General features: G+C 41.7%; 1 protein-coding gene across 1 annotated transcript in view; it reads right to left on the reverse strand.

The window, feature by feature from the left end:
* Positions 1 to 20,087, reverse strand: part of LOC142136838 (uncharacterized) — a 166,380-nt gene that overhangs the window by 119,424 nt on the left and 26,869 nt on the right. The window contains exon 3 of the mRNA XM_075194705.1: positions 11,013 to 11,174. Within this exon, the coding sequence (XP_075050806.1) occupies positions 11,013 to 11,174 (162 nt within the window). The remainder of the gene's footprint in view (positions 1 to 11,012; positions 11,175 to 20,087) is intronic.

A 20,087-nucleotide genomic window follows, 5' to 3' on the forward strand; every position in this document is an offset into this window, starting at 1 on the left:
AAGCAGAGTTCAAAAGATTGGAGAAGGTAGAAAAGTGATGTACAGTCCAACAAACCAGTCTTCAAAACACAAGCAGATAAATTCAAATCAAGGGTTTGGTAGAACTAAGGGACTTTATTAAAGCTACAAATATGTGAGAAATTGTTCTGATAGACTTGACCATTTCACTGAAGGGTTGATGGCAGCGTAAGGAAATATGTGCAGTAGTCCAAGTGAGGTGACCAGCTACATTACTGTTCTTAGCAGAGTGCTGATTACAGGAATTTAGAGAAGAAGTTTGTTGCTGTCATTGTAAATGGTTTTCCGAATTAGAACATTGCATTTTACTTATTTAGAATCAGGAATGACCTCTGGGAGTCAGAGAGAACTTAAACAGAATTAGATCTAAGAGAGTATTTGAAATGATATTTGAGATGTATTATCATCATCATCATCATCATTTATTTATATAACGCCAATATTATTCCGTATCGCTTTACAATTGGGGACAAACACAGTAAAATAATAATAAAAAAACTGGGTAAAACAGACAAAGAGGTGAGAAGGCCCTGCTCGCAATCTTACAATCTAGGGGAGTTGTTGTTGAGGGCTTTAAAGATGAGGGTTGGCAATCTGAATTGGATTCTGGAGGGTGCCAGTGTAGGGATTTGCAAAGTGGTGCAGCAGATGTGGAGTGGCAAGAAAGGAAGATCAATTTTGGTATGACATTTAAGATAAATATGATATGTCAAATAAAAAAAGGAGATATTAAAAAGTATATTATCTGACAGTTTCAGCTCTTTTATGGACATATCATTATATCATTGGAGTTTGTTGTGCCCCTTTTGATAACATACATCCAGGTATACTCATTCTTGTAAAAGTCACTGTAGCCAGGTGTGGACGAGTCATACAATCAGGATGTTCCTCAATTAGTAATGACACATTAGTATTCAGTACTCTATAGTGATGACAGAGGAAGTTGGAAAACACGTCCTGATGAATGCTTGCTGAAGGCTTTGGCAGCACTAAGAGAGTGTTCCCTTAGAACACCATTGTATTTTTAGTATTTGTTGCACGCCTCTGAGCACTGTATGCAACGTCACTTCTATTACTTTTTGGACATTTATTATCAAAATGTGTTTAATAAGCTTTGAGAGAAGGCATTTACAATTAACGACGTGAGCTCAAGGTCTAATTAATTTTTTTTTCTTTTTAGAATCTCTAGATAGGTCACAAAATTATATTTTTTGACTTCTCAAGAAGAGTAATGTACTGTTAAACTCAAAGTCCAAAAACACTATTCACGATAAATGTGTGTATAAAGAAATGTGTTTGCAGTAACTGAATATAACATCAATGTAGTACATTGTAGGTATTACTTGTTTCCCGGCAGATGTAGACACCGGTGGTATATTCCGTTTGTAGGTGTATGAATTTTGTGAGTGTAACATAAATCCTGTTATGCACTAAATGATCGGTGCTGCGGCTGCTGTTCCTCATCAAGCAGCTGTAATGTGTTTATTCTGGATCCTCATACATCGGAAATGGTTGCAGGGATTAAAGGCACATTCAGTGGCGGAACTACCATTGGTGCAGCAATGGTAGATAATGAGCTTATGGAGATAATAGGGCCCGCTGCATGGCAGATGTAGAGGGTCGGGAGCCCCAGTACAGGGAGGCGGGAGGGAGGGAATCGGGGCTCCCGACCCTCTGTATCTGCCATGCAGGGCATCTGGGCACATTGCACTTAGCAGGAGAGACCTCCCTGGAACAAATGCTGTAGGTGTACAGTGGACGCACATTGTACATGAAAGCAGAGTACTGCAGGGCTAAAAACTCTTTATATACGGTGAGAGAGTGCTTCCAACAGTTAATATGTCAGAATATAATGGCACAATAGCAGTTTTTGATAGCACAATTGAAGATTGTGGTACCTACGTTGAAAGAGTGGAGATATATTGTGGACAGAGAAAGGAAGGTTTCAGTCCTGCTTAGTGTAATGGGAGCTGTGACAGGATGGACCACCTATGCCACCCTGTCTATTGTTGCTGGGAACCGGCTGGGCTTACTTTGCCACCGTCCACTTTCGTTATTCCGAATACGCCCCTCCTGCCGCAGAAGGAGGAGCCTGCTGCCACCACTGGGCTCCTTTATGGCGTCCAGAACCACGTTCCTTCTGGGGAACTGTCACTGCTGGGGTACCCCCTTGCTTGTGTATCTGGGCTGGTACTCCGGACCTCTTACTATGGATCAGGGTTGCTGTGGATGTATCCCCCCGGCCTATCACACTGACCAGAGCTGCAGGGTAGCTGCAGAGCGGTGGTACTGGAGAGCTGGGTCCAACTCAGAAACAGCTGGACAACGGATTAGATTTAGGTTCTAATCTGCAGGTCACAGGAATACATAAATATTGAAGATGTTTTCAAGCAGGTCTTTGAAGCAAGTGATATTTATTTGCTCTCACACTGGTTGAAGGTACCAGGTCATCAGGTCAGATTGAACATCAGGATGATACATTTCAGTGTACAAGAAAGTGCTTTTTATACCGATTTGGACACAGGCTATTTTTAGAATTAGGATGCAATGTGTTCACACAAACATGGATTTACATGTATTGCAAAGCTCACAATATTTACGCTTATCTGTGCAATCTTAAAACCTTGCTGTGATATCCTGCAGCTTACAGTGGACAGAAAGTCTAATTACATCTTCCTATGACCCTCACACATCAAATGGTCTAATTAGCATGAGATTAGCATGAGTCCTTCTTCCAACAGCTGCAGAATACAAATTTCTTCCAAAGAAAAGAATTCCCCAGGAAAAGTTGTAAACTCCAAACAAGACATTTCCTTACACCAAGATATGCCCCAGGAAAAGTTGTAAACTCCAAACAAGACATTTCCTTACACCAAGATATTCCCCAGGAAAAGTTGTAAACCCCAAACAAGACATTTCCTTACACCAAGATATACAAAAGGCTTTCAAAACAAAGGCTTATTGAATCAGATATATACATAAGAAATAAGGCATTTCCTCTAGAAAGGTTAAAACAGAAAAAAAATATTTTCTACCCTGGTCTCTGAAATAACAATTTCCTATATCAAAATATACAGAATATCAAAAATAAGTGTATTGGCAGTTATATAAATAACCGCCCTGCGCTATTTCCTTTAAATAAATTTATAAGTTATACCACTTTCATACTGCAATATGCCGGGTTTTTGAAGCCGGGTTTTTGCAGGGTCTCGGAGCGTCCCAGCTCAGAAACACCATTCATACTGCACCTCGGACCCTTGACCCCATTCATACTGCACAAGTCTGTGCCCTGGCAATTTGTGGGAGTCATGTCATATATATATATATATCTCCCCCCCCCCCCCCTCCATTCATACTGCACCAAGACCCGGGTCGTTTGAGCATAAAGCCTGCAGACAAAGGGCTTGATTCATCAACGAACAGAAACTTTGATTTTGTGTTTACAATCCGCAAAATCACACTGTGCTTTCCCAGAACCGGCTCATACGCCACAGGACGCAGCCACATTCAATTAATCTTCGAGCACAAAGGAAACTTACCACACCCTGCGATTTCATCTCAAAATTATTTGTTTTTCAGCCGCACCTCTTGCTCCAGCTACAATGCAAGTCTAAGTGCAGCTTACAAATGACAAAGGCTATGTATGCCAGCTAGAATCTGTATGCAAACAGTTGCAACTGTATAAGTTTACAGTAGACAGTAATAACTTCCTAATAAATGTATTTCATGAAAAAAATGTTTTAAACTTTTTCAATGTTTTAATGCCTATATTATTACCAGGCGATATTAATTACAACATTTTTCTATGCGTTCTTTTGAGAATTTATATTCCACATCGGTATTGGACTTATCCTGCAGTCTCCTGTGTAATAGAGCAGAGCAGACTTACACCCTTATTCATCAGACCATGTATTTAAGATCCGCTTGTTTTTAATTCAGGCGTGCGCAGACCCAAATTCTGTCCGTTCTGAAACAAGTGCACATTGCCCTCAGTATGCGTGCTCAGGCCCAAAATATTCAAAGACATTGGTGACATTTTACAGAATCATCTGAAACCAAAGCCATTAGTAATAGAGGAAAGGTCCAGGTTCCACAAAATACATAAATTGCAGAGCTGAGACGCTTATTAGAACATTTTCAATTCGGAGTGGGACTCTCAGATATATTAAGGGACAGGCTGCTGTGCAGCATGTACAATGAAAGTACACAAAAGAGGTTGTTGTCAGAGTCTGGGTTAATGTTGTCTATTGCAATCTGGACACGGTAGCCTAGGAGTGCAGAATAAGGGACTTGAATGTGCGTCATAGGGAATGTAATTTAACCAGTGACACTTGGCTTTGCTGTGGTCAGTCCTCGGGTGATGTCAATCACTGCTGGATTAAAGACAAGGAATGTAGAACATGTCACAATTCACAAAAGCAGTCACAGTGTGTGCAAGTCAGGCAAAATCACGACCACGATAAGCACAAGAATTATCGTGAACAGCCTAAAACGCCCCATGTATACAAGATTACCAAGAATCATCATTATCTATTTATATAGCGCCACTAATTCCACATCAGTCCCTGCCCCATTGTGGCTTACAGTCTAAAGTCCCTAACATACACACACACAGACCAAGGTCAATTTTCATAATTAACCTACTAGTAAGTTTTTTGAGTGTGAAGCAAACCGAAACACCTGGAGGAAACCCACGCAAACATGGTGAGAACATACAAATTCAACACAGATAAGGCCATGGTCAGGAATCAAATTCATTACCCCAGTGCTGTGAGGCAGAAGTGCTAACCACTAAGCCATCGTGCTGCCAATGAATTGAATTCCACCGAGAGTCTGTAGTCAGAGAAGGATCTGCGATTTCCTAAAGCGATTCTAGGCGCTTGTAACTGTTTGACAAACTGTAAAGCCAAGTTCGACTCTTACACATTATACCCAGTGTCTGTTATCAATCGTTTTCTGAGTCAATGTTCCATTATTATACAGTTGAACCTCAGTTGAGGTCATATTTGCCTACTTTTGAAAATTTAATTCAGGGAGGTAGTGCCAATAACACATAGACGTTGCACAAGGGTGTGTCCAGCACTGCCAGGTGAAACTATAATATAGTGCACGGCATACCACCAGAGGGGTTTGTGTATGGGTGGTACGTCATCAGAGGATTATAGTATAGCAGGGCTGAAGGGAATACTATTTTTATTTTACTATAAAAATTCTGGAAACATCAGCAATAAACAACCAGCGCAACTGTGAAATTATTGCTGAACTGATTGATAAATAATAAAGTCTCTCATGCAGAGGTATTGGGGTTGCATCGCTTCTGATAATGGGGTGAAAAAATAGAGCAAAACAAAAAAAAGCCCAGTCGCTGTGAATAAATACATTTCATTGTGTTGATAGGGGTTGATAAATAGGCCTTAATTTCATTAACTATTAAAAATATCTATATATCTATATCTATCTATATATAAGAAGAATGAAAAAATACTCACTTGAGCCACAAGGATCCTCATTCTTCTTTTGTTCCCTGATATATGTACATACCTGATAGTTCTACATGGCTAGCCTGACCTTGCACGCACGCAATGCCGCCTCATGACATGCGCATTTCATCAGTTCGGGAGGTACAGTGGAATCCAGGAGGTTAGCCTACCTTCCCTTCCTATGAGAGTAGGCAACTATTATATATCATAACTTGAGCTAATAGTGGCAAACAAGGCCGACCACCGGTCCTAGGAAGAAAAACAGCCCCTTGATGAAAGCATTAGGGTCTCTTTCAACTCCCATGGCCAGAGGGTATTGATGTAACAAATAGTTAAAAAAGGAGAAATCAGCCATAAACTGCTTGGGTATGCAGCTGTTATGAACTACATTTATACAACATTGATTTTTAGCAATGAATTACATTGTCTCACCAGACGTAATCTCGACACAGTTGATCCTACCAGTTTCTCCTCCTCCCTGGGCTCGCTCCTCTACCCCATCACCACTCTTTCTTGCCTCGATAAAGCTGTCTCCTTTTACAATTGCACTCTTACCGCTGCACTTGACTCTGTCGCCCCAGCTGTCACAGTCAAGCTTCATCGGTCCCTGCCGCAACCGTGGCACACTAAACTTACCCACTATCTTCAAAAATGCTCCCACAGTGCAGAACGGCTCTGGAATAAGTCACGCACTCATTCTGATTTCCTCCACTTCTCGTTTATGCTTGCCTCTTACAGTATGGCCCTATCACTCTCTAAAAAAAACTTTCTTTAAAGCCCTCATTTCTTCCCAATCCTCCAACCCCCGTCGGCTTTATGTCACCTTCAACTCCCTCCTCTACCGTCCCCCTCTCCCCCTCTTGCTCTCTGCTGTCGACTTTGCTACCCACTTCACCTCCAAGATTGAGTCTATACGTCATGACATCTCCCAGCAGTCCCTTCTTACCCCACCCTCTCCCCCCTCCATGCCCACTCTGCCCCCCTTCTTACCCTCCTCTGCTGCTGCTATCTCCTTTCTCCCCTCCTCTCCTGCTAGCTCACCCTCCTTCACTCCGGTATCTGCAGATGAAGATCACACCCTTCTCTCTTCCTCTCCCCCCTCCATTTGCACACATGACCCAATCCCCTCCCACCTCCTCTGCTCCCTCTCTCTTGAAGCCTGCTCCCTCCTTGCACACCTCCTCAACCTATTCCTCTCCTCTGGAATCTTCCCCTCCTCTTTTAAACATGCTCTTGTCTCTCCCATACTCAAGAAACCATCCCTTGATCCCGCCTCTCTCTCTAATTATCGCCCTATTTCGCTTCTTCCTTTTGCCTCCAAACTCCTTAAACGGGTTGCCTACAACTGTCTCACCTCCTTTCTCTCCTCTCACTTACTCCTTGACCCGCTCCAATCTGGTTTTTGCCCCTTCCACTCCACTGAAACCGCCCTCTCTAAGGTCACTAATGACCTTCCCCTCGCTTAATCCAATAGACACTACTCCCTTCTTATCCTTCTTGACCTCTCTGCTGCCTTCGATACCGTTGACCACACACTCATTTTGCAAACTCTCAAATCTATAGGCCTATGTAACACTGTCCTCTCCTGGTTTTCCTCTTACCTCAACATCTGCTCCTTCTCAGTCTCTACTCATGATTCTACATCACCCCCTCTTCCCCTATCTGTTGGCATTCCTCAAGGCTCCGTTCTTGGCCCCCTGCTTTTCTCCCTCTACACCTCCTCCCTTGGTGTCCTCATCCGCTCTTTTGGCCTCCAGTACCACCTCTATGCTGATGATAATCAAATTTATCTTTCATGTCCCAACAGTTCCTTAAACTCAATATTTCCAAGACCGAGCTTATAGTTTTCCCACCTTCCAGGACTCTCCCACCTCCCCCCTCTCAATTTCTGTTAATAACACTATCCTCATGTCTGTCCCCCAAGTCCGATGCCTTGGGGTCATCCTTGATTCCTCCCTCTCATTCAAGCCTCACATTCTGTCCCTCTTAAAATCCTGCTACTTCCACCTTCGGAATATATCTAAGATACGTCCCTTTCTGAACACAGAAGCTACGAAAACCCTTGTTCACTCGCTTGTTATCTCTCGCCTTGACTAGTGTAACCTCCTTCTCTCTGGCCTACCTGATTCTCTGCTTGACCCTCTTAAGTCTATCCTCAATGCTGCTGCCCGCCTCATTTTTCTCTCCCGCCGCTCTGTCTCCCCATACCCTACAGAATTAAATTTAAACTCCTCACCCTCACCTTTAAAGCTCTTCGTAAATCTTTTCCTCCCTACATCTCCAATCTCATCTCTACCTTGTCGAAGTCAGCAAATTGGATAAAGTCATTTCAATTAAAGTCGAGCAAACTTGGTTGTCTTTGTCTGAAAAGATGCGTACGGTACGCTACGACATACATGTGCACGCTACGGAGTGAAAGGGCGTATGCATCCACTACACGTGGCAGCAACAATTATTGGTCTTTTACCATACATTCGCACAAACACGCATACTAATAAAATAGTACACATTAATGGTAGTTGCAACACATAGTCAGTTATGTCGAAATATAGTAGTATTTATATGTTATATTAGAGTTACATGCATATTAGTGAAATACACGGAACGGGTTGAAGGAATCATATCATGAGTGGTATCATAATAAACCTCCTTACATATCCTACTGTTTGGTTCACTCTGCGAGGGAATCGCAGAGTGCATACACAAGTTATGAATAATAAGGAATTATGAACTACTTAAGACCAAGGAATCTTGGCGGGAAGAGCCGAGCATACCCCCTGGAGAGGTGACCCCCTCCTTTGGATTCCTTAGGATGAACTAGCCAATGATTGACAACCCATTGGACCTTCCTGAGACCTGGACCAATAGATGCAAGCTACACCATCTTCATTGTATTACTGTATTTGATTGTGTATATAAGCAGCAGCTTCACATCCAGTGTTCAGACATCTTATCCCCAGACTTCAGGATTGAATGACTGCACTGGATCCAGAGCACCTGCGATAAGTAATGGCTGTATTTATTATTACTTCGCTTGATTTGCGAATAAATCTTTGTGCGTTGGAAACACAAATCGAGGTTCGACAATCGTTATTGGTTAGCGACAATGCGCACATAACAACCTACACTCCTACCTGCCCCTTCCACTCTGCCTGTGACCGCCGCCTCACTACTTCACTGATCACCTCCTCTTGCTCTCATCTTTAGGACTTTGCCCGGGCTCCTCCCCTGCTGTGGAACGATTTTCCACATTCTATCAGGTTAGCACAGTGGTTCCCAAACTTTTTCAGTTCGCGGCACCCTTAGAGTCTCCAAATTTTTTCAAGGCACCCCTCCAAAATAATTATTGAGCATTCCTGTTTTAGAAGTAGTTGGGTCAAAAAATTATAATAAGTATTTAGGTCAGGACATAAATACGTATTTAGTTGTATGCAAAAATGCCCCCTCTGCATCCAGCCACACTGCCCCCTCTGCATCCAGACACTCTGCCCCCTCTGCATCCAGACACTCTGCCCCCTCTGCATCCAGACACACTGCCCTCTCTCACACTGCCCCGACACCCTGTCCCCCCTCCTCTGCCCTCTCTCACGATGTCCCCCTCCTCTACCCTCTCTCACAATGTCCCCCTCCTCTGCCCTCTCTCATGATGTCCCCCCTCCTCTGCTCTCTCTCACGATGTCTCCCCTCCTCTGCCCTCTCACGCTGTCCCCTCCTCTGCCCTCTGTCACGCTGTTCCCTCCTCTGCCCTCTGTCACGCTGTTCCCTCCTCTGCCCTCTGTCACGCTGTCCCCCCCTCTGCCCTCTGTCCCTCTCACGCTGTGTCCCCCTCCACTGCCCCTCTCACGCTGTGTCCCTCTCCTCTGCCCCGCTGTCACTCTCCTCTGCCCCGCTGTCACTCTCCTGTCCCCCGCTGTCACTCTCCTGTGCCCCGCTGTCACTCTCCTGTGCCCCTCTGTCACTCTCCTCTGCCCCACTGTCACTTTCCTGTGCCCCTCTGTCTGCCCCGCTGTCACTCTCCTCTGCCCCTCTGTCACTCTCCTGTGCCCCGCTGTCACTCTCCTGTGCCCCACTGTCACTCACCTCTGCCCCGCTGTCACTCTCCTGTGCCCCGCTGTCACTCTCCTGTGCCCCTCTGTCTGCCCCGCTGTCACTCTCCCGTGCCCCGCTGTCACTCTCCTGTGCCCCGCTGTCACTCTCCTGTGCCCCACTGTCACTCTCCTGTGTCCCTCTGTCTGCCCCGCTGTCCCTCTCCTGTGCCCCTCTGTCACTCTCCTGTGCCCCGCTGTCACTCTCCTGTATCCCTCTGTCTGCCCCGCTGTCTGCCCCGCTGTCACACTCCCTCTCACTCCTCTGCCCCGCGCCAGACATAAAAAAACCCCAAAGAACACATAAACTTACCAATCCGCCGGGCGCCGAGACCCAGCAATCTCCTCTCTCCCGCAGCTGTCACTGAATATCGACGTCAGTAATAAGCTGCTGCGGGAGAGAGGAGGCTGCTGGGTCCCGGCGCCCGGCTGATTGGTAAGTTTATGTGTTCTTTGTTTTTTTATGTCTGGCCCGCGGCACCCCAGTGACAGCGCCGCGGCACCCCTGGGAGCCGCGGCGCACAGTTTGGGAACCGCCGGGTTAGCATTTACTCTCAAAGGCTTCAAGCGTGCCCTTAAGATTCATTTCTTTATTCAAGTCTATCAGTCCTCCTCCTAACTTCCTGGTCCTGGCTCTCTCCCCCAGTTAGTACCACCCTATTTGTGTCTCCACCTTCCCTTTAGGATGTAAGCTCTCATGAGCAGGGCCCTCTTTCCTTGTGTGCTCCTTCTACTATTCCATCACCCTCTGTACCTCTTGGCCTGCTTTGCTAGCCCTGTTTTCCCTGTTTTCTTAAGCTTCGGCCTTCTTCTCGCTGATTTCTACCATCCCTTTCACTATCTGTCCCAGAAATATTCTGATTTGCTTTACCCTGTCACCTGTGTTTGTATATATTTTTGTATCATTTTGTGTCTTGGTTCTGTTTTCTGTATATGTAATGTATGGCGCTGTGGACCCTTTGTGGCGCCTTATAAGTCAAAGATAATAATAATAATCAATGTAGTTCACAGCAGCTAAACCCCACATGAGCTACACAATATAGTAGTTTTTTTCTTATTAATAAATTAGCAAATTAGATCCATCTTTAACCAGGGTAAATTGTTATTTAAAGAGTTATAATCGCAATGTATAGAATGCCTACCTGTGTGATAAATAAGAAAATTCTACACATCTCTTAGATTGCAAGCTCAATTGGACAAGGCCACCTTTATCTAATGTTTTATGACAAAGGATAATAAATGAAGGATAATAATAATAATAATAATAATAATAATAATAATAATAATAATAATCATATGATACATGGTTCAATGCACAGAATATGTTATGTTAAATAAATTATATTTTTTAACATGATTATTTATGTAAATTAGCATTATATGAATTATCAATTAACATTATTGTTGAAATGATAGATGAAGTACTAACCATTGTGTGACAATAGAGCAATTGAGATTCTTCTTTCTTTCAACTCTTTAAGCAATGTTCTGATGCTTTGTAACTCAGCAGGAATGATGTCTGCTTCTGCTGAATATTGACTTAAATGTTTTTGATATTTTGAATCCAGGATATGAACTTGGGAATCAATATCTTTAAAACAATGATAAAAACAAACAATTTTAGAAATGTAGTAAATGTATGTAATGTAAACCTGTCACCTAAACACATTGTAGACATGGCCATTTAATAAATGGGCAAAAAGGGAATTTTGGTAGACCCTCCATTAAACCTTTTATTAATGGAGCCTGGATTGGGGAGACCCTAAATTAAGTTCTACAAAATCTTAGTCCTCTGGTGTATAATCCTGCAATCTCCAGGGTTAAAATAGAGACCAATGGGTAAATTTATCAAGCTACGAGTTTCCGTCAGGTTTGAAATGTGGAGATGATGCCTATATAGCCACCAATCAAGTTCTAGCTATCATGTATGTAGTACATTCTACAAAATGATAGCTAGAATCTGGTTGCTATAGGCAACATCTCCACTTTTCAAACTCGCCAGAAACTCGCAGCTTGATAAATATACCCCCAAGTGTGAAAAAACACTAAATGGAACCCGAGCATAACATTCATTTTAATCCTTATATAGACCTTACATTTACCCAAATCCTACATCACTTGGTTGCTATAGGCAACACCTCCACTTGTCCTATTTAGAAGTTTTAGTAAATCTAACCCTAAATATCCAGATAGTCAACAAATCTATACAAAAAAATATTTTAGAGTAACAAAGGAAAGAATATAAGTGGGGAAGTATTTTGATTTATAGTGTGTTTTGCAACAGGTAAAGGGGTTGATGTATTGGTATAGAACTGTGTCAGGATGAAAGCATAAATCTGATATGATGCAATAGAATATTGAATGTCAGGGCCCTAATAAAACATGACATTGATACATAAATGAACCTCATTTTCAACTCAGATAAATGTGTGACCAAATGTTTTTAAAAGTAAAACCTTTAGCCCAGTTAAGCTGCTTAAGATATGCAGATCACAGACATCCATTGTTCTTGATCCTGTATTCTACTTAATTTACTTCCTTTCAATAGGTAGTGTAAATACCAGGAACCACTAAATGTAAATGACAGAGCCATATGCCTAGGTGAGATCCTTGAAGACAAAGATAGCGTTTGAAGACTGCCTATAAAGATATATGGAAATATGAGTTTCAAAGGAAAATGTTGTCATAGTTCATATTTTGGGAAATCTGGGAGGCACTCCATACTGAGGAGCAAAAATCACACCATGGTTGTGAATGACAGGTATGGGTGGTATCCGTGAACAGCTAAAATCACATATCTTTGGAAAAGGTATATTACATTGTTATAATTCCATCATGTTTGGTATTTAAATGTGTGGGAGATTATGACCGGTTTATTGAAGGAGGGGTTATTTCTCTGGGATATAACTATGAAGAATTATCCACAGGTCAAGACTTTGGGAATATTTGTTGATATTGATAATCAGTCCACACAAATGGAAGTTGAATTAAAGCTGGTTATAAAATAAAGTTAGGATGCTTAAGAGTTAAGAGAGCTATGTGCATAAATGTATGTTGACAAATTAAGCTGTTTTACTGTTATAAACATATTGCTTAAGGTATGTGGAGAAACATGTCTAAAAAGTATTGCAGTAACGTATCTAAAGGAAATGTGCCCTCCATTATACATATTAAGGGAATAGGGAAGTTGTGGTACAGTAAGGTATAGTAAGTTAGCGCCTGATAAGATGTGGCAAGATTAATTTGGATTAATGCCTATATCTGGGGGGCGACGGGGAGATATTGATAGTTGAGATGTGGAGTGATATTATTGGTCTAAAGTATTTTATGATGCTTTTTATCTACGTATTAGTTTGTGGTTTTAAGAGATAAAAGGCTTGCAAAGGTATTGTGGAATTACCATTATTCTATTTGAATTGGATGGTCTGTATTGTGCATACATAAATAAAGAACATATTCTGAAGAGACTTCATTTTTGGATTAATTCTACAAAAGTCCTTATCATTTGTGAGCAAAGTATAGTGACACCCAGGGGACATCCCTGCCCCCTATTGGCATTAAACACTGCCCCTGTGAAGACCATCCCATTTCATTTTGCTTAAAAAACCTGTGTTGGCACTTTTTGGGAAATTAATTCACATTGATAATCTGCCCATCTTCCAAGCCAAATTTCCCTTGGCCAGAATGCAATTCATATAAGTGCAAATCTAAATGTAACCCCTTTTATTTTAAACTGCTTTGCTTGTTATGTTAATATATTAATTGTTATTCATTATCTTTTTATCTGTATGCCCTGTACTTTTGTATATTAAATCTATAATTTAATATGTTGCGTCCTTGATACTCTAACAAATCCATTAGCCTGTGAAGAAGAGAGCTTGGCCAAACTAACCCTTGGAATGCCAGTGTGTGATTTGTTGATACATTTGATTAACAAGCTGTGTGTGCTTGCACTTACATTTGTGTAACAGTCTAGAGGTGTGAAGAGGTAACTCTTTGTGTGCTGGTGTGGGTCTTGCTAGTCTGTGCATAGCTAGAAGCCTGTGTGCCAGTGTGGGACAGTGTATTGGGGTCCTATTGCCCATATTCAATAGGTGGTGGCAAACCTGAAGTGTCTGGGGGTGTGAAAGCGCTGTGTTGGGGGGGGGGGGGGGCGATTCCGTAGGTCTATAACCTGTGTGAGAGACTGCAGGCTGAAATCATGTGTGACCTCATACAGCGAACACCCCAAAGTCAAGGCAGCTGGGAGCGTGTTCGTGACAGGCTGTATTGCAAGTTGTTGCTGCCCTAAGCCTTTTGCTAAATACAGAATCTGTTGCATGTCTGTTGCATTGTCATTTTACATTTTTTCTATAAAGCAATCGTGAAAGCAAAAATCAGTGCAATTCCGATGATATTTCCAAATAGAGAGTAATAGGACTATACTAAAAGGCCTATGTGACCTTTTGGGCTTACTTTGCCACCCGGTGTGTTGGGGAAGACAATGAAGGGATATTACACAGTTTATCTTTATCGCTTTCTCACCGTCAGTATCCTACTGTTAGTGGCCACTCCCATCAGCCACCAGACACTCGCCAACTTGTGAATGCCATCTGTGCAATAGTTGTAGGAGGATTCAGCAACCACCACCAGGCTCCTTCACCAGTACCTGGAACCATTTGTTTCTTGGTAGCTGGTATAGCTGCTGACTGCTTACTACGGATCAGGACTGCTGGGTAGCGGGCAAAGCGTTGACACAGAGATGATGGGTTCAACACAGGACAGCTGGGGAATGGATTAGAGTTAAAGGTAACAAAGAGACAGAAAAGGAAGGGTTTGGATGTGATGCACTGTTCACTTCCACATTATGAGATAAGGATTATGTGAAAAAGCTATATCAGCGAAACGCGCATCGGTTTCACTGATTGTCTCTTTATATGTCCATAATATATTAGGTAGTAGCTCAAAACCCTATCCTTTTCAGTCAGAATTATTAGTCTCCAACATCGATCAGAGTGGCATTATGCCTAATATCCGTAATGCTTTATATTTCCAATGACCCATTCATTGATACTAGGGATCCGATTTTCAATAGAATTTAGGGCACTTCTAAAGACCGGGACAGTTTGTCCATGCTCACGATCTGTCTCATGTAATTTAATGAGATAGACCGCATTGATAGCGTGTCCTGTTAAAAGAGTATTAAATTACAATTCGTGCCCAGGATCTGTGCCAGGGAACTGAATGAGGCAGACCATATTGATCTGTTTGATCTGCTCCGTTATACAAGCACATAATCACAATATGCGCTTACGATCTGTCTCAGAAAACTGAATGAGACAGACCGTACTGATAGCATATTCTGGGGCACATTTATCAATATTAACATAAAGTGAAAAATAGTTTTCAATCCTTATCGCAATGATAAGGATTGAACTATTTCTCACATTTATGTACAACCCAGCACAGAAACAGCAGTTCCGAAAAACTGCTGTTTCTGTGATGTAAAAAATCATACTTACCCCCCTCTTCGGAAGTGCTGTCTCCGGGTCTTCTCTTCATTCTTCAATTGCGCATGTCCAGTTCCAAGAACTGGACATGCGCACAAAGATCCCCTCTCTGTCTCTGCAACGAGAGAGTGGTGATTGACAGGGAGGGATCACATGATCCCTCCACACATGCGCTGTTCAGCTCTGCTCTTCGGAGCAGAGCTGACAGCACTGAGATTTCTCATTTATGATAATGTACGCCAGCTCCAGCTGGCGTACATTGTCAAGACAAGTTCCCGAAAAAAACTATTTTTCGGAACTTGTTAGATTGCAAAAGGGAGCAGTCACCATACTATTGAATGGTGACTGCTCCCCGAAACGAAGCAGAATGCAAAGCAGCAGATATCCACGATATCTGCTGCGATGCATCTTTAATAAATATGCGGGGGACACATCGGGGCATGAATTGTATGCTAAGTGCACATTAGTGCACCATCACACTTTGTTAAATATACCCCTCTGTTACATAGATACAACGTTAACATCATAATCACTAACAAAACTATAATGTGCGCTCACGATCTGTCCCAGAAAACTCAATGAGACAGACCGCACCGATATTATACTTTGTTACACAGACATAGGGGCACATTTATCATTTAACGTTGAAATAGAGAAATGGTTATCAATCCTTATTGGACGGATAAGTATTGATTCATTTCTCAAATTTATCAAAACCGGAGTACAGAAACAGCAGTCCCGATAATCTGCTGTTTCTGTGAAAAAAAAAATCATACTTACCTGCCTCTTCGGAAGCGCTGTCTTCGGGTCTTCTCCTTACTCTTCAATTGCGCATGTCCAGTTCCAAGAACTGGACATGCGCACACAGATCCCCTCTCTGTCTCTGCAACGATAGTTGCAGAGAGAGAGCTGTGAGTGACAGGGAGGGATCATGTGATCCCTCCACACATGCGCTGTCCAGCTCTGCTCTCCAGAGCAGAGCTGACAGCATTAGATTTCCTCATGTACGCCAGCTTCAGCTGGCGTACATTAACATGACAAGTTCCCGAAAAAAATGTTTTTTCGGGACTTGTTAGATTGCGGCCAGGAGCAGTCACCATTCTGTTGAATGGTGACTGCTCCCAAAAACGAAGAGGAGTGCAAAGCAGCAGATATCCATGATATCTGCTGCGATGCCCCCTTAATAAATTTGCGGAGGACACTGTGGGACCTTAATTATCCGTTAAAAGCACTATCGTGCTTTATTAAATATGCCCCATAATATTATAATTACTATGTGACATAATTAACGGGTCACTAAAGCCTAACAGTTCATCCACAGGGGTAATACTGAATAAGACCTTGATTAAAACACTCGATACAGGGATAATACATTGATATTACTAACATTATTCCTTTATACTTGTCCGTTCTTTGAACACAGTGCATGGAATGATTAATGTGATTATTACAAATAAGATTTCTTTATATTCGTCCGCTTTTCGAATATAGTGCAATAAACATTCAATGTGATTTTTGGGGATGATTTGAGGAATAATCAGATTAGTTCAATTACGGAGGATAATAAACTGATTGAGCAGTCTCCTTTGATTTTTATAATTACTGCAATATTTGTTTATCATATTACGGACTGCAGTTTTATTCATACAATAAAGGCTGCTTTGATTATAATATCCTTCGAGGTGGGACTTAGAATACCCCGAACCTGTACGGCATTGATTTTTCAGGAGTTTTACTTTAGACTCTGAAAGAGGTGTTCGAGCAATTCATACTATACAAGCAGGGATAATTCTTTTCCCGTAGAATATGAGGCTCTGAAAACTAGAGACTTAAACGGAATCTGAATTAAGGAAATAGCTACTCTATACATACTTGCAGGGATTCATTTTTTTACCCGCAGATACAATGTATTTTTGAGACGATTCAAGGGACAATCATTTCATTTTAATTATTTGTTTTTATTTATCTTTTTTTTTTTTTTCATTTATATTTCGCTGCAATTTTATATCAAAATCAATAAAAGTTATGTTTTAATAACCTGATACTTTCACATAATCCTTATCTCATAATGTGGAAGTGAACAGTACATCACATCCAAACCCTTCCTTTTCTGTCTCTTTGTTACCTTTAATTATTGCCTATGGGCTATGATGCACCCCTTGTTTAATCATGAACCAGAAATCTGAGATTAATACAAATTGAATGATTTTAGAGGGTATTTCTCACTCCACATAATTGGTGCGACCGCATCCACTTCCCCTTACCCTTACTATTGAATGGATTAGAGTGTAAGCTCTTATCTGTTGGTCACAGGATACAGCAGGCAATGGGCATGAGGCAGAATCTTCAAGCAGTCATATTTATTGTTCAAGGGTCCTTTATAAGGACCTTTACCTACTAGTTGGAAATACTATCCTGGTGATCATCCAGAAGTACAGATGATATACTACACTTAAAATACAAAATACAGCACTTTATATACTGTTTCTGGGACAGATGTTGGCAAGGTAATCTAGGCCCCTGATCCTATCTGGCACCACAAAGACTGAAATATTAGATCAGATGTTTAGCATAAGGATGCGATATATTCTCTAAACTTGGATATAACGCAATTTTAACTTAACAAAATTTACATCAATTTGTGATTTTCCAAATTACTTGCTGTCACATTACTCAAATAGTCCCCTATCTTTTTTAACAGGACAGAATACACAGGATAGAAAGATCACGAACCCCTGCCTGTTATTCCGGCTAAAAATATGTGCTGGTCCCTCACAGACGAAAGGCATAATTGGCATATGATTTCCTTTCTTCAAATGTTAAAAAAACAAAACTTCCTCCAACACGGCATGCGGGCTAAAAAAAAATATGTTTTTTTATTTTTGTTTTAAAATTTTCTAAATGAAAGGATAATACAATATTAGCAATTGTTTTTGCTCCTAATCAACATCTCATGAATGAGGTACACTATATGGACAAAAGTATTTGGCCACACCTGTTAATTATTGAATTGAGGTGTTTCATTCAGACCCATTGCCAGAGATGTATAAAATCAATCACTTAGCCATGCAGTCTCCAATTGCAAACATTTGTAATACAAAATGGGTCATTCTGAAGAGCTCAGTGACTTCAAGCATGGTACTGTGATAGGATGCCACCTTTGCAATAAGACAGTTTGTGAAATTTCATCACTGCTAGATATTCAATAGTCAACTGTAAGTGATATTATTAGAAAGTGGAAGTATTTAAGAACAACATCAACAGCCACGAAGCAGAAGACCACATAAAATCACAGAGCTGGGTCAATGACTGCTAAGGCGCATGGTGTATAAAAGTCGCCAACACTCTGCTGATTCCATAGCTGAAGAGTTCCGAACTTCCACTACCATTAAAGTAAGCACAAAAACTGTGCAACGGGAGCATAATGGAATGTTTTTCCATGGCCGAGCAGCTGCATGCAAGCCTCACATCACCAATACCAATGCCAAGCATCGGATGGAGTGGTGTAAAGCACACCGATACTGGACTGTAGAGCAGTGGAAACGTGTTCTGTGAAGTGACAAATCATGCTTCTCTGTTTGGCAGTCAGATGGGCGAGTCTGGGTTTGGCAGATGCCGGGAGAACGTTACCTGCCTGACTGCATTATGCCAATTGTGAAGTTTAGTAGAGGAGGATAATGGTATGGGCCAGTCTTTCAGGGTTTTGGTTAGGCCCCTTATCTCCCGTGAAGGGCAATCTTAAAGTTTCAGCATACCAAGTTATTTTGGACAATGCCATGCTTCCAACATTGTGGCAACAGTTTGGAGAAGGCCCTTTTCTATTCCAACATGTGCACCAGTGCACAAAGCAAAGACTACAAAGGCATGGTTTAATGAGTTTGGTGTGGAAGAAATTGACTGGACCGTACAGAGCCCTGACCTCAACCCTATTGAACATCTTTGGAATGAACTAGAACGGATATTACGATCCAGACCTTCTCATCCAACATCAGTGCCTGACCTCATAAATGCTCTACATAATGAATGGCCACAAATTCCCACAGAAACACTCCAACATCTTGTGAAAGGCCTTCCAAGAAGAGTGGAAGCTGTTATCGCTGCAAAAGGGGGACCAACTCCCCATTAAAGCATATGTATTTGAATACAATGTCATTATAGTCCCTGTTGGTGTAATAGTCAAGCATACGAATACTTTTTGTCCATATAGTGTACTTACAAAGAAAATTGAAGCAACTAAGATTAAATTAGAAGAACAATTAAGAAACCTTTTTTTCCTTTAAAATGTTCCCAATAGGCTGTTGAGACGAGTCTTGCGCCCTGGGCTAAAATATGCCAGCCAGTGACGACTGCTGTCAGGGATAGGCCCATCTGGCAAATCTCTGATTTTATATCTTATCATATATTCACATAGTTAATATATCACCTCTATTTTGTCAGGAAAACCTATCCTAACTACCTTTACCAGTCACAAACCGTACTTTGCGCACTCGTGACTTGGAAGTGTTTACGGTATAGGTTTGCACATGATCCTAGCACTCAATCCTCTTTTCACCTATTGCACAGGCTACAGATTTGCTGAATCGCCCCCAAACAGCGCTCACACAACCACACCCACTTCGTTCTTGCTCCATCTATTGAATAAGGGCAATAGGACCCCAATATCCTGTCCCACACTGGCATGCAATGAGCACTCCTTGTTACACACAGTTAGCAAGGTACACACCAGCAATCAAAGGGTTAACCCTTAACCCCTCAAAGCTCTATGACACAAATGTTCATGTAGGGCGGCATACACTAGGTTTGGTATACAAATATATTCACAATTCACACCTCAGCAATGAAAGGTTTTAGCATGGTCAAGCAATCTTATCTTTTCTACACAGGCAATTAATTTGCTTAGAGCAATAAGGACATGAACTATTACATTTTTAGGTTTAATATACAAAATGTACAGTGCTTACAGGTTATTAAAAACAACTAAGATAATATGACATACATAACAAGCAAAACAGTTT

This window comes from Mixophyes fleayi, chromosome 1, assembly GCF_038048845.1.
Source record: "Mixophyes fleayi isolate aMixFle1 chromosome 1, aMixFle1.hap1, whole genome shotgun sequence".
Taxonomy (NCBI): Eukaryota; Metazoa; Chordata; class Amphibia; order Anura; family Limnodynastidae; genus Mixophyes; species Mixophyes fleayi.